Below are 15140 nucleotides of genomic sequence, written 5' to 3'. Positions count from 1 at the left end.
CAATGACTTTCCCATTTATGGGATGGGGCACGGATGGTCAAAAATCTGAGGATGAGTTTGATTGACATACCTTAGGAAGCTTCGGTTCAAACACACGGACTGGAGTGTGTTTGTCACTCAGGCCACACTGGACTCCCACACGGACATTGATTCCTATGCCTCTTCCGTTCTGGACTTCATTAACACCAACATCGACAGTGTCACCACACTTAAACGAATCACTACCTTCCCCAACCAGAAGACATGGATGAACAAAGAGGTCCGCATACTGCTGAAAGCATGAGACACCGCTTTCAGATCAGGTGATGCTCAGGCCTACAGTTCATCCAGGGCTGACCTGAAGAGGGGCATCAAGCAGGCCAAGCACTGCCACAAGCTAAGGATTGAGGAGCACTTCAAGAACAACTCCGACCCCCAACGCATGTGGCAAGGCATCCAGGCCATAACAGACTACAAACCCACCAACACCACCCCCCAAAACAGTGATGCCTCCTTCCCTGACGAGCTTAACAACTTTTATGCACGCTTCGACAGGGACAACCAGGAGACTGCCATCAAGGCTGTGCTCACTTCAGACAACCAGCCCCTAACACTCTCCTCCATCGACGTGTGTGCCGCACTGAGCAGGATTAATGCACGTAAGGCTGCTGGCCCTGATGGCATCCCCGGACGCGTGCTCAGGGCCTGTGCTGGGCAGATAGCTGAGGTCTTGACTGACATATTCAACCTGTCACTGGCCCAAGCTGCTGTCCCCACATGCTTTAAAACCACCTCCATCGTGCCGGTGCCAAAACACTCCACTGCAGTGAGCCTAAACGACTTCCGCCCTGTTGCACTGACTCCCACCATCATGAAGTGCTTTGAGAGGTTGGTACTGGCTCACTTAAAAACCTGCTTACAACCCACACTGGACCGCTTCTAATTCGCTTACCGCAAGAATAGAAGTACGGAGGATGCCATCTCCACGGTATTACACTCCGCCCTTTCTCACCTGGACAACAACAACAGCTATGTGAGGATGCTGTTCGTAGACTTCAGTTCAGCCTTCAACACAGTCATCCCCTCCAAACTGATCACGAAACTCAGTGACCTGGGTATCAACACTTCCCTCTGTAATTGGTTACTAGACTTCCTATCCAACAGACCCCAGTCTGTTAGGGTAGAGAACCACACTTCCTCAACCCTCATCCTGAACACCGGCGTGCCACAGGGCTGTGTGCTAAGTCCTCTCCTCTACTCCCTCTTCACCTTCGACTGCACACCTGTACATGGTTCTAACACCATTGTTAAGTTTGCAGACGACACAACGGTGATTGGCCTCATCAGCGACAACGATGAGTCGGCCTACAGAGAGGAGGTCCAGCACCTGGCGGTGTGGTGCGCCGACAACAACTTGGCTCTCAACACCATAAAAACCAAAGAACTGATTGTGGACTTCAGGAAGAAAGCTGGCACACACATCCCCATCCATATCAACGGGATGGAGGTTGAGCGTGTCGCCAGCTTCAAGTTCCTGGGTGTCCACATCTCCAAGGACCTCTCTTGGACCCTCAACACCTCATCCCTGGTAAAAAAGTGACTGAGATGAGATGCAGTTCGTAAGGATGCTCTCTATGGTACAGCGGTAGAAGTTCTCTAGAATCTGAGGAGACAGATGGGCCTTCTTCAGTCTCCTCAGATTCTAGAGAACTTCTACCGCTGTACCATAGAGAGCATCTCAGTGTGGTATGGCAGCTGCTCTGTCGCGGACCGCAAATCACTGCAGAGGGTGGTGAAAACTGCCCAACGCATCACCGGTTCCTCACTCCCCACCATTGAGGCTGTCCAGAGCAAGAGATGTCTGCGGAGGGCACACAGCATCGAAATGGACAGCTCTCACCCCAGCCACAGACTGTTTGCCCTCCTCCCCTCTGGGAGGCGCTACAGGGTCCTCCGTTCCCGGACCAGCAGGTTCAGGAACAGCTTCATTCCTACGGCTGTCACTCTACTAAACTCCACGGGGATAGCCCCCCACCACCACCTCCACCAGTGACTGTACTTCCCCCCTCCACCCTGGCTTGACTGTCATCACGCACTCCTGCAGCACTGAACATTGCACTTATACTACTACTACATTGCACCTGCACTTTGCATACTTATTTACACTTCTTATTCATTGCTGCTATTCTTGTCCCAATTGATGTTTGTATTTACTGTCTATTTGTGTCTATTTGTTTACTTATTGCACTTTACACATGCCATGCTCTGCACTTTTTGCTGATTTTCCACTTCTGGTTAGATGCTAAACTGCATTTCGTTGCCTCAGTACTGTACTCTGTGCAATGACAATAAAGTTGAATCTAATCAGGAAAAGTCAAACACCAGGGGCCTCATGTATAAACGTTGCGTACGCACAAAAAGCTTGTGTACGCTGGTTTTCACGCACACTTTGTGATGTATAAAGATTTACTTGACGTGAGAATGTGCGGGCCGTCACGGAAAGTTTTGAGCAGATGTGAGAATGTGCGGACCGTCTGCAAAGTCTTGTCTGGCTCTGTAATGTGGCGAATTCTAACTGAAAAGTGCCGAAACTCACCAAACATTACAAAATAAAGTTTCCACTACTACGTTTATGACGTTGACTATTCAAAAAACATATAAATAAAAGTTTGATCATTAATGTGGATGATCACATCAAAATGCCAAAACCCAAAACGGGAAATGCTATATAGCCTTCTGTTTAATCCGCCACCCCTTAATAACTTCTGTTAAACTTGAGGGTGTCAAACGAACAACAAAATCACTCACTAGGAAATGCATATCACGCTAACCCTATAGCTGCCATGCTGTTACGATGCGCCACCACTCGTTTCTTCATTTAAAGTTTTACATCGGACCATTTCTTCTTAATTTCTGCCATGGTCCGGTTCTCTGAACCCACATAATTTATGGCCCTATAATAATAATAATGATTTTATTTGTAATGCACTTTACATTTAGCTAAATCTCAAAGTGATACAGGTTAAAAACAAGAAAGGGCGCAAATAGAGACAGTTTTCCACTCCGCCGACTTTCTTTTGTCGCTAATACCTGATGACAGGCCAACAAACTGGACACATTTTCTCGCCTCCAGCTCTGTTGTCAGAACCTCGATCTCACAGTCACCGTATTTCTTCGAATAAACGCAGTGGCGTTTATTAAATAACGTTCATTTTTGGTGCAGCGTTTATTCGAGGGCTGCGTTTATTCGAAGAAATACGGTAATTCAGACAAAGAAATGACCTCAGGAGCGCATTTATAGTCCATCTGCATATTCATTTATGGGAGGAGGCAAGGCGGGGTCAGTGGCTCGTTCACGTGCGGTCAATCTCATGTTGATTCTGATTTATAAAGGAGGCAGGACCTTGCGTACGACCGGTTTTATACATGGGAATATTTCTGTGCGTAGGTACTTTTCGAGTTTTGGCCATACGCCAGCTTCTGGTATGAAAGCTGCGCAATCTTTTATACAGGCCCCAGGGCCTGGGATAGATCAGCATGTGCAGCTGGACCAAGCAAGCAGGTTTATTATTTTGTTCATGTAAGTGGCAGTACCTTCAGCAGCAATATATTCAGAAGTTTGTGGATACAGAATAGGCAATACTTTTTAGATAGTTTCCCAAGTTAGTGGATGTTAATTTCCATCCAGTAAGAGATTGGTGGTATGGTTCATTGCTTGCAAAGGACTTTTCATGGGGTGCTTACAGGAATAGGTCAGCAATAGGTTAGCATGAGAGCCTGGTGCTGGTTCACATCATCTTTGAAAATGATGGCGCCAAGAACTGTTCCACTGATGTTTTTTCTTTTTCTTAGGTGTTCAGACACTGCAGGTGCCACTGAAACAAATGCAGTCAGACTTTCAATATAAACATGGAAAGGCAGGACCAGATGATGTACCCCATGTGTCTGACATATTTTAATGACATGACTCTCTCTTCACTCAATAGCTGTTTGATTACTTTGCTATACCTGCTTTACTTAAAATTACTTAATTTATGCTCAGAGATTTCACAATGTTAACCATTTTGAGATGCAGGCCTCTCAAGTTTTGAAGATAGGCAAGAGTGACATTCTCTATATATTCTCTATCTCTATATTCTCTCATAAAAATTAATTGCTTTTTAACTGACATATTTGAAAGACAGCAATGATTAATGCATCCATGGCCAGGATATAATTATATGATTTTAAAAGTGACCTATATCGACTATGCAATAAACTTACATTTATTTAGTGCTAATAACATTATTAAGACTATTTGGAGAGAGATGTTTATAATGTGACAATATGTCAGTCACCTTGTGATAACGAAAATATGACCTAGTCCATATGGCCTAGACTACTTGTTCTGAGCATTATCTGGGAAACATTGTCTAACAGCAGTCAAGTTGTCATTGTTTGTGTCAAACAAGTTTTGAATTAGTTGTAACATTAAAACAGGAGATCATGATACTCTGTGCTCAAAGTGATGCTCGAGCTCAGGTGGTTTGCTCTGTGAGTGAACGAAACTTTCCAGGATATGCTTTTTTCTTTCTTTTTTTGATTGGCTGATAAGTGGCAGGCTCGACTAAGAACTCCAGGGGAGACGCCTTGATCCCTGCCGTTTCCATAGTGAGAGCGGCGCGGTCAGAGAAGTTTCGGTTGGACGCTGCGGCATATTAAATATATTATAGTTTTTCTGCGTGATAAATACAATGTGTGGCGGGAGTGCGTGACAAAAGACCGAAATGAGTGACTGACTCACTTGAGAGCCCTTTAGATGTGTCAACGAGTGTTTTCTCAATAAACTATTTTGATACGTTTTTGTAATTTAAGTTTAAAGTTAAAATAAAACCCTGTTTAAGCTGTGAAGCTGAGTCCAGTGTTCCTCAGCAAACACAGCCGTATTGAGCCAAACTGTGTTCATGTATAACCGTGCGTCGGATTCTCTTTCCAGATCAACCGTGCCACGAAACATGCCGACAAACGCGAGAACAACCATCAATCAAGCACCTAGGAATAGAAAGAGATTCGTGTTTTCCCATCTGATATAGGGAAGGAGCCCTTATGCGAGTTCGTAAAATACGATTCGAAGTAGCCTACCGAAGCGAATGGACCTTATTTTACAGCAGAATTATTTCCTTTTTCACAGGATGTGCGTGAAGTAAAACGTCGCTCTGTGTGGTAGCCTATTTATGTTCAGTTACCTTCACACACCCCAGGTCGTGGATTTTGTCGGCCCATTTAAACAACTTTACCTCTGGATTTTTTAGGTATGTTATTGTCACCAGAAAATCCTAACCTACAGCGGAACATCTAATTTGCTGAGAAAGAACATTTCTTCTTTAGATGTGAGCATTTGAAAGAGTAAGTTGGGCAACTGACAAAAAGCATTTAATGTCTGTTCAATGTTGTTACACCAGTTGTGCAAAACAAGTACACACCTAACGTTCAATTGATGGCACCATTCAACAAGGTAAACTATACTTGGATCAAAACCTAGCAGTAGCCTAGATTGGTTTTCCTAATTCTGACTCAACAGGTACTGAACCGCTTGATGGCTGCATTGTAGGTTGAAGCTGCTAAAATCTGACTTTCCGAAATTGGGCAAAAAATTACATAGCCAAAACCTGACAGCACAAGACAAATTAAGACAAGGAAATGTCAATGATAGTAATCTGCAGTATGGTCGAGTAGGTCAAGCAACCTTTGTACTAAATGGGGATTCGTAATTTGGCTTTTTTGAGTTCCTATAGCCTTTTGCAAGTGATTATGTGGGGAATTATTGTTAAAGGAAACGTCAATAACCCTGTGATCAAATTGATCAAATTAACATATCCATGATCTTCAACTAACTCTCAATTACCTGAAATTGTGTATTGATGTCCATGTATGTTCACTGTAGGAAATGTTCGATGCACTAATATCTCTTTTCTACCTTCTCATAGGTTATATTATTCAAATTATGTCATGGCTTAAGTATATTTTTCATAAAACTTACTATTGCTTTCATGTTTTAATGATGCTTTGTAACACTAATTTCTGCATTCACCTTTCCTGCTTTACTCCACATTTTCCATCTTGCTGTGCTGCACTGTTTTCTCATCCATTTCCCACAATTCTTAATACTTTAGTCTCTCCTCTTACCTCTCACGTTTCTGTTCAACTCGCCTTCCTTCTATCCCTCTCCATCCAGATGGTGAATGAGCTGAGGCCAAGCTGGTCGTGAAGGTGCCAGTCTCTTTCTCTCACCACTATGGCGGCAGGTGTGGCGGCATGGCTTCCTTTCGCCCGGGCATCCGCCATTGGCTGGATGCCCGTGGCTAACATGCCCATGCCTATGGCTCCCACTGAAAAAAATAAGCACCAGGATGAGCTCATCATTCTAAATGTGAGCGGGCGCCGGTACCAAACGTGGAGGAACACCTTGGACCGCTACCCAGACACCCTGCTGGGCAGCTCTGAGAAGGAGTTCTTCTACAATGAGGAGACAAAAGAGTACTTCTTTGATCGTGATGCCGAGGTTTTCCGCAGCGTCCTCAATTTTTACCGTACCGGCAAATTGCACTACCCACGCTCGGAGTGCATCACCTCCTATGACGAAGAGCTGGCTTTCTTCGGTATTATACCGGAGATCATTGGTGACTGTTGCTATGAAGAATACAAGGATAGGAAGCGGGAGAATGCTGAACGTCTGCAGGATGACCAGGAGGATAACAAGGACAGCAAGCTACCCAATATGACCATTCGGGAGACTATGTGGCGAGCCTTTGAGAACCCCCACACATCCACCATGGCCTTGGTTTTCTACTATGTCACCGGTTTCTTCATCGCCATCTCTGTCATCACCAACGTGGTGGAGACCGTCCCCTGTGGTGCCTCCCCCAATCAGAAGGACGTACCATGTGGCGAGAGCTATACTGTGGCATTCTTCTGCATGGACACAGCCTGTGTCATGATCTTCACCGTGGAGTATCTGATGCGTCTTTTTGCTGCACCCAGTCGCTACCGGTTCATGCACTCTGTGATGAGTATCATTGATGTGGTGGCCATCTTGCCCTACTATATTGGTTTGGTGATGACAGACAACGAGGATGTGAGTGGTGCTTTTGTCACCCTGCGGGTCTTTCGTGTGTTCCGCATTTTCAAATTCTCCCGCCACTCGCAGGGCCTTCGTATCCTGGGTTACACGCTGAAGAGTTGTGCTTCAGAGCTGGGCTTCCTGCTCTTCTCCCTCACCATGGCCATCATCATCTTCGCCACAGTCATGTTCTATGCTGAGAAGGGCTCCAGCTCAAGCAAGTTCACCAGCATCCCAGCATCCTTCTGGTACACCATTGTTACTATGACGACGCTTGGGTAAGAGCAAATTTTGTTTCTGTCCGTGTATGGTTGGTCTGTTGTATATGGTTGAATTTCACAACCGAGAATAACGACATACTGTAGGTTAGGGTTACCGGGTTACTTCTTAAGGAAACCATCTCAAAGAAAAAAAAATTGTAATCACTGTCTTTAACAAACACTATTCATCTGAGAAGTACTGACATTGAAGATGTCTTGTTCCTTCCCAGTAATGGCTTTGATACTATCTGGCCTTTCCAGGCTACCTGTGGGAGGCTCTCTTAGGGTACTCCTGAGTGTGAGGTGGGGGTGGGACATAAGAGAGAGAATATAAGGGGGAAGGTAAGAGATGCAGAGAGTGCAAGTAGGGAGGTGAAGAGGAGAGACAGTTTTGCAATGGAGTTTGAGGGTGGGTGTAGAAGAGAGGGTTAAGTAAAGGAATAAGAAGAACAACCTCGATATGTCTTCACGCGTCTCTCTTACAAACATTAGCAACATTTTACTATTAGGTTACATTAATTAAAATGTAACTACAGAGCAATACCTTTAGTAACAACATTGTAGTTACATTGGAACTGCTGTGTAGTTACACTTTTATGTTTTAGCAGTACAAATTATTAACTTGCAATTAAGTGAAACTTGGTATGTGGGAGGTTGGGATGACAGGGGGAAGTGGATGCTGACATTGATTGTTTTGTTAACACAACCTTCAATCAATAATAACCCGAGCACCTTTCTCACACCTAAGGATGCTTTGCAGAATAAGAAAAGAAAAATGAAATGTAAATGTAAAAGTGCATACATAAATAACCAGACATTGAGACTGCCTAGACATTTACATTCACAAGGTAAACACAACACGTCAGCGAAGAAATAGTGAATAGTAGTTAGGTGGGGACGAGAGAAACATAGTGTTGGATGAAGAAGTGTATTTTGTGTTGAGATTTGTAGGGAGAAAGGCTGTTGCGGGCACAAAAGTGTTGTAGTAGTGAGTTCCAGGTGTAGCTGATGATGATCTACCACCCATGGGGGACAGAAGCACTCGACGGAAGACAGTCAGAGGGCCTGAGAATCCGTCAGGGAGTGTGTGGATGAAAAAGTTCAACTGCCCCTTTACAACATCCACTTACCCCTTAAATCTCTCTTCTATATTGTGCTTTCCTACACTTTTGTAATAACCTATACAGCTAACGCTTAATTAACAATGTTTATGTATCTACAAGGTTTTTACTGTAGGTATTGCTATGTAGTTACATGGTAGTTAATGTAATGTCAACGCTGGACAAACTTTTAAAACAAGTGTCATTAAGAATTTTCGATGTTGGCCCTGAAGAACAAAATGTTTTTTACAAATGCATCCTCCAGCTATGAACTAAATGTTGTGCATGTTTAAATGGCTGGGGAGTATATTGCTTATTATCACATGGGCATTTCCAGTAGATATAATTATTGCTATTACACTGCAGTCATAAAAGCATACCTCTTTTCATTTCACTGTAGATGCTAACTTAATCTGAAACTTCAGGGCATTGTAATTGTTATTTTACAAACCAAGACATTAAGAGGAATGTGTTGAACAAGATGCGTTTATTTGTGAGCTAGCTGTACTCATTGTGTGGCTTTCATTATTTTTGTGCCACTGTATGTCCTTTTATGTTGTTTATATTCTCGTCTCACTGACTTTCACCTCACACTGACAGGAACACACAGACATGCAAACACACACACACAAACCCAAAACGATGATAGTGCTCGTTAGCCCAAATGATGATTTGTTTTATGAGCATGTTTTGGAGTCGATGTGTGAGTTAGGCTGAGAGGCTGACAAATTGCAACAACCTGTTAAATGTCAGGGCCACGGACGCCATAAACAGGTCATTAGCTCATTGGTTGGGTGTGTAAGCTTACTGCTGCGATTAGCTTGGGCTTTTCCTGCAGCTCAGACTTACACACTATAATAGCACCTGTAGGCTACATGTGCGTCCATTAAGGGTGGGTATCGAGAACCGGTTCCATTAGAACTGTCCAAAAACCGTGGATTCTATAAGAAACGCACATTTCGATTCCTCATTTCGAGTTCTAACTTTATTACGAAGGGTATTACGATCCCTAGGTGGTATTTTCCGTAGATAAAATTGCTAATTTGAGGTTTATTCTGCACTGTCGCTTGTCTTCCCCAGTTGAGCCTTTCACTTGGCTGATTGGTTAACTTTACAGCTCAACTATAAAGCCAAATAGTTTATGGCCTAGGGTGGGGCACAAAAAAAGCAAAATTGTTAATTTGTCGAAGAACTTTTGTGGTGAAATATGGACAATAGAAATGAATGGATGGTGGTTGAGGATTAGAGCGTAGCTGTCGCCACAGGCAATCTTCTGGCGACTCCAGCTTTGACGTTCTAAGATGTCAGAAAACAATTGTTAGCTTGCTGTGTTCCGATAGTAGGCTAGCTAGTTAGCTGCAGAGCTGTATCAGCAGTGTTCATGTTAATTTTGGAGTGGATAGTAGCACGCTTGGACACTACGCACAGATGGGGCGGCCCGCAATAAACTTAACAATCTTCCCAGAAATAGAAATTGTAGGTTAGGCTACCCCTCCCTCGTATTTATTTCCATCTCATAATTTGACATCAACGTTGGATGCTTTTTGTAGTTATATGTAGGCCTACTAGTGCCCGTGATGCAGTCGGTGATTAAGATGTCAGTGAAACACATAAATACAGATTCCTTGAACTATAGATGGTGCATAGTGCCCATGATAAAAATGGTTAATGGAATTATAGATAGGGCACAGTGCCCGCGATGATGTTGGTGACACACAGATCCCTGGAATGATATAGTGCAGTGCCTGTGATGCAGCTGGTGAATTATCAGTGGTTTTGGTACCTGAAATTCTCTGTCATCTCTGAAGTACTTCAACCTCGACATCTATTCTAGTCAAATTGCCAATGCTGTGGTAGCTTAACATTCATGCAAATGATTATGTAGCCTTCATTTGTCTGCTGTTTCCTAGGTCATACATTTCTTATGTTATGTTGATCAACATTTACTATATTGGTTCTCTGTCAAATTGTCTTACCAGCACAAACATGTAAACGTTTAGTTAATAACAGAAGTCATAACGTGCACAATGGTTGAGCCAGTTGTCATAATTGTAGGCCTAATTCATAATACAGCGCTTGTACATTTGCAATGTGCTGGCAGTTTTGACATCAGTAAACACATTCATTTATGTATCAATTCACTGTTCTATATATCTGAAATTAAATCCACTTTATATTGTCGTTCTATTCGCTAGCTAGCCCCTATGAAAGCAGCTGAATATAAGTTGTAAAAGCGAATTCGCTTCTAAATAACACTGTAAAAAAATATATATTTATGAATTACAGGAAATACATATAGAAAGACAATGGCAAACTGTACATTTATATTTTTACATAAAAATTACTGCCAAATGTTGTTACTTAAAAATACAAAAAAATGTCTTTTTTTTTTACAAATATTAAAATTTTCATCAAAATGTTCTGTTAAAACACATAATTTCATAATAACATTTTCACCAAAATGTTCTGTTAAAGGTGACATGACATGCTGTTTTTGGATGCTTTTATATAGGCCTTAGTGGTCCCATAATACTGTATCAGAAGTCTCTTTCCCGAAATTCAGCCTTGATGCAGAATTACAGCCACTACTAGCAGTCACACAAGGAGCTTTCTTCAGAACGCGCTGTTTTGGTGTCTGTAGCTTTAAATGCTAATGAGGAGTGGAGGGGCGGCACCATGCGCTAATGTTTACAATGTATCGCAATGGCTGTAGCCCCGTTGCTGTAAGATGCCTCAAATTTGCCCATTCTCATCTGATAACCCTGGTTTGCAGAGGTACACACTCAGTCATTTCAATGAGGGGAAAGGCGGATATCGCACGCGCCATAACACCAACAGCAGAACGGTTATCCAAATAACAAAGAAGTGTACAACATTCACGTTACAGCATGTGTATTCACACACATACTTGATGCTATCTACCTTTACATTAGCGACAGTAACTCAGCTGTTAGCTGCAGAGCTAATGTTACAGCCACATTCTAAGGGTAGCAAGCTAGGTAACCATATACAGTAAAGCTACAAAATGATATAGCGTTAGTTAACTTACTTGTCCAAGGTTAGTAGCTGGACGAAGGAGAGTTAGTACTGATCCAGAATTTAATTTCAGCAAGGCCAGTTTTGTATTAGCTCAAGTTGAGTAAACAGTCGTGGCTGAAGTGTTTGGCGCAGACATACAAAACAAATGCGCCTACAACAGAAGTTGTGTAGGCGTATTTCCAGAGAAAATAAAATCAAGACACTGGGTCTTCAGAGGCTGGGATGAAGGAACTGTAAAAAGATTTTTGTTTTCCTTTGTACATCCAAACTGAGCAAATGTAATGCTTTGTTCGTTTGCAAGCCATGATGTCTCTCGAGGATAAGAACACTTGCACGGTCGTAGCTCAGTTTCTTATGGGCGGGCCAGATTCTCTGGGCGGGCAAAGCAGAGCGAGGGGAGGTAACCTTCCTCCTTGTGACGTCACAAGGAGGAGATTTTCAAACAGAGCAATTGCGCCTTCATTTTCTCAAAGGCGGAGAAAAACACCCAGGACTTGGTTTACACCTATCGAAAATTCTAGCCACTGGGGGACCAAAGGCAGGCTAGGGGAACTCATATTAATGTTAAATAACCTCCTAAAGTGAAGTTTTCATGTCATGTCACCTTTAAAACACAATTTCAAAACTAGCTATTTTAACAGTTATTTTGCAGATATTTACTTTCATCCCACGGACAAATAACTTCTTAATAACATAATTTTTGGTTTAGACATAAGAACCTTGAATTGTGAACTGAGCTTGGGTAGTTGACATCATGCAATCCCAGCATGCACCAGTCAATATCAAAGACTACAAAAGCCTTTTTGGGGCTATCTCGTTGTTTATGATCATTGACCAATACATTTTTTGTAAGGCTCTCTCTTGAAAGTCGCTTTGGATAAAAGCGTCTGATAAATGAATACATGTAAATACTCCAGAGTAGGACGAAGGAAAGTTGACTAGATAGTTGTGTAGCGGCAACGCTCCTGTTACCCAGAATGCCCCGCGGCAAGCTGAAAAGCTACAGAGTTAAATGTTTAAGCTTAGTTAGATAAGCATTGTTTGGAGTTTTGTTGTTGTGTTCGTTCTGTTTTGATATGTGTAATGTGATGGTCTGTAGTTTGGATAAATTAAGTGTTCACCCTGAGTGTGACAGTTGTCAAGTTAGATGGCGATCTAAGCTGTCCTATAAGACAAACGTGCGGCGAGTAATGATGGGCATTCCGGCTCTTTTTCGTGAGCCGGCTCGTATGGCTCAGCTCACCAAAAAGAGCCGGCTCTTTTGGCTCCCGAACGGCTCTTTGAAAAATACATGTTTTAACTATGAATTTGACTATGATGGGTGTGAAAACAATTTGAATCAAATTATGAAATGAAATCATACTCGACCGTAACCACATATCTTTAAAAATGCATTGATTTGTCATGGCTCTCCTCCAAGTTTTGACTACTCTCTGACTGTGTGTGAGTTGGCTCGGCCCTCCCTCATGCAGGATTGACAGGAACAGAATGTGAGGATGATCGTGTGCGCCTTTAAGCCTACAAGTATTTTTTTGTTGTTCTTTGAATTAGTCAATTATTTTAAATACAATTAAAATTCATTATTTCATAATCATTTAGTTTTTATAGGCTGTATTAATCTATTAAAAATAGAGTCGGCTCTTCAGATATGCGAGCCAGCTCCCGACGTTCACCTTCAAGAGCCGGCTCTTAGAGCCGGATCGTTCGCGAACGACCCATCACTAGCGGCGAGCAATATTCCTCTCCAATTGATACAGCTAGCTGACGCTACAGTTGTAAATATCTGGATACTGATTCCAGAATCTGGATGCTGTATGTTGTGCACACAACTTGTTTTGAATGAACATGTTAAATTTAGATAACTTGTTTTGGCTTTATTTAATATTTTTATTTATTGAGAATGCTGTATTTTTACATTGAAGTAAAAAAAAAGTGTCATAACATGGGTTTATAATGTGAACATACACAACGTACATATGTTTGTACAATTACAAATCTTTTTTTCGGGATAAATCTGGTTTATTCAGGATAATAGGACACATTTAAAATGAGAAATGCTGTTTTTTTACAGAGAAGTTCCATTAATAAAAGTCATATTTACCGGCAAAGAACAGCCTGTAATGTAATATTACAGATATCTTGTAAATTCGGTACAGTAAATTAAAATTATTTTACGGCTAATTCATGTTAATATATATATTTTTTTTTAACTGTAATTTAATGGGTTTAATCTGGCGTCCCAGCTGCCAGATTGTTCCTGTTTTTTTACTTTTTTTTTTTTTTACAGTGAACGAAACTGAATTTCCCTCTTTTACTTGCTAGGTTTTATTTAAATGCGAATGCCTTTGTTAATCGCATTAGTTCAATCGCAGTAGGCTACTTAGGCAGTTTTGACATCAGTAAACACATTTATGTAGCAAAATTCACTGATACTGAAAGTATCCACTTTACATTGTTGTTCTGTTAGTGAGCCAGCCCCTTTGAAAGCAGCTGCCCAGATAGCAAACTTAATTGAAACTAGAGAGGGTACAATTTCTGGGGAAATTGTAGGGTGTGCTTGCTTGCGTCGGTTGCACAGGGGTCTGTATATTTTATATAAAAATGCATAGGGCCTACTTATTATTTATAAAGATTACATAGATTTAAAAGCATCTTTTTTTTGCTGCTTATTTAAAACTCAAAATACGAGTGAAGTGTAGAATGAAATATGATGTCTTCTCATTTCCCCTGCAAGAGGCAGCCTCATAGCTGAATCAAAACGAATACATTTGGCAGACCGGTGTAAAAATGGACCTAATCTCTATGACGTAAACGTCCTTTTAAGTTTTCCCTTCTCGTGATATTTTCAGGCATTTAGCCTACTCATATTGCATTCATTCATTAATAAAGAACCCCCTTTGAAGATTATTCTACGACGTTACCGGCAGAAGATAGACTCGCGATTCAAACAGTACCATCTGCTAACTGAAAATATGCCCCCAAAAACGTAAATAAGCTTGACATTTATTTAGTGGAAAATCGCTCCTTCATAAAAAGCTCACTGGTAGCGATCATTGTCAGTAACAACGCAAAATGCGATATAGCCCTGTGTGGAGAAGCTGCCCCTGTAAATTCTACTACAGTACAGTACTAGACTACTGCTGTGTTCGTCTTGGTAGCGATTGCGTTGGTTGAATTCGATTTAACGTTCCGTTGTACGGTTTAGGCTGAAATGAATTATTTTCATGAACAGATTGACAAAGTTTAGGCTGTGGCAATGCAGTTCAGGTTAGTAGTCAGATAGTTTCACCTATTGAAAGACTTTTGGTTTAAGTAAGGGGAGTGCCGAACATGTTCTGATATATGTGAGAGAACAAAGGTTGTGCTCTCGCCGAAGGCTTGAGCACACCCAATTTTACCACAGAAAGCGTTCCATAACATGCTGTTTTTGGAAGCTTTTATATAGGCCTTAGTGGTCCCCTAATACTGTATCTGAAGTTTGTTTTCCGAAATTCATCCTTGGTGCAGAATTACAGCCACTACGAGCAGTCCCACAATGAGCTTTCCTCAGGACGTGCTGTTTCTGTGTCTGTAGCTTTAAATCCTATGAGGAAGAAAGACGCGGGGCTAACTGCCATGCTTCGGTCGTTTGCAAGCCATGATGTCTCGAGGAAAACCAATATC

The 15140-nt window shown here is 41.9% G+C and overlaps 1 protein-coding gene across 1 annotated transcript in view; it reads left to right on the top strand.

Moving 5' to 3' along the window:
• The first annotated feature begins 4971 nt into the window (after positions 1–4971).
• LOC134018330 (potassium voltage-gated channel subfamily D member 3-like) overlaps positions 4972–15140 on the top strand; it is a 243070-nt gene continuing 232901 nt past the window's right edge. The window contains exons 1-2 of the mRNA XM_062458217.1: positions 4972–5364; positions 6194–7356. Coding sequence (XP_062314201.1) covers positions 6254–7356 — 1103 coding nt within the window. The 5' untranslated portion in view covers positions 4972–5364; positions 6194–6253. The remainder of the gene's footprint in view (positions 5365–6193; positions 7357–15140) is intronic.

The sequence above is a fragment of the Osmerus eperlanus genome, chromosome 4 (genome assembly GCF_963692335.1).
Source record: "Osmerus eperlanus chromosome 4, fOsmEpe2.1, whole genome shotgun sequence".
Taxonomy (NCBI): Eukaryota; Metazoa; Chordata; class Actinopteri; order Osmeriformes; family Osmeridae; genus Osmerus; species Osmerus eperlanus.
The sequence above is the reverse complement of the archived record's forward strand: the minus strand, read 5'-3'. Positions and strand labels throughout refer to the sequence as shown.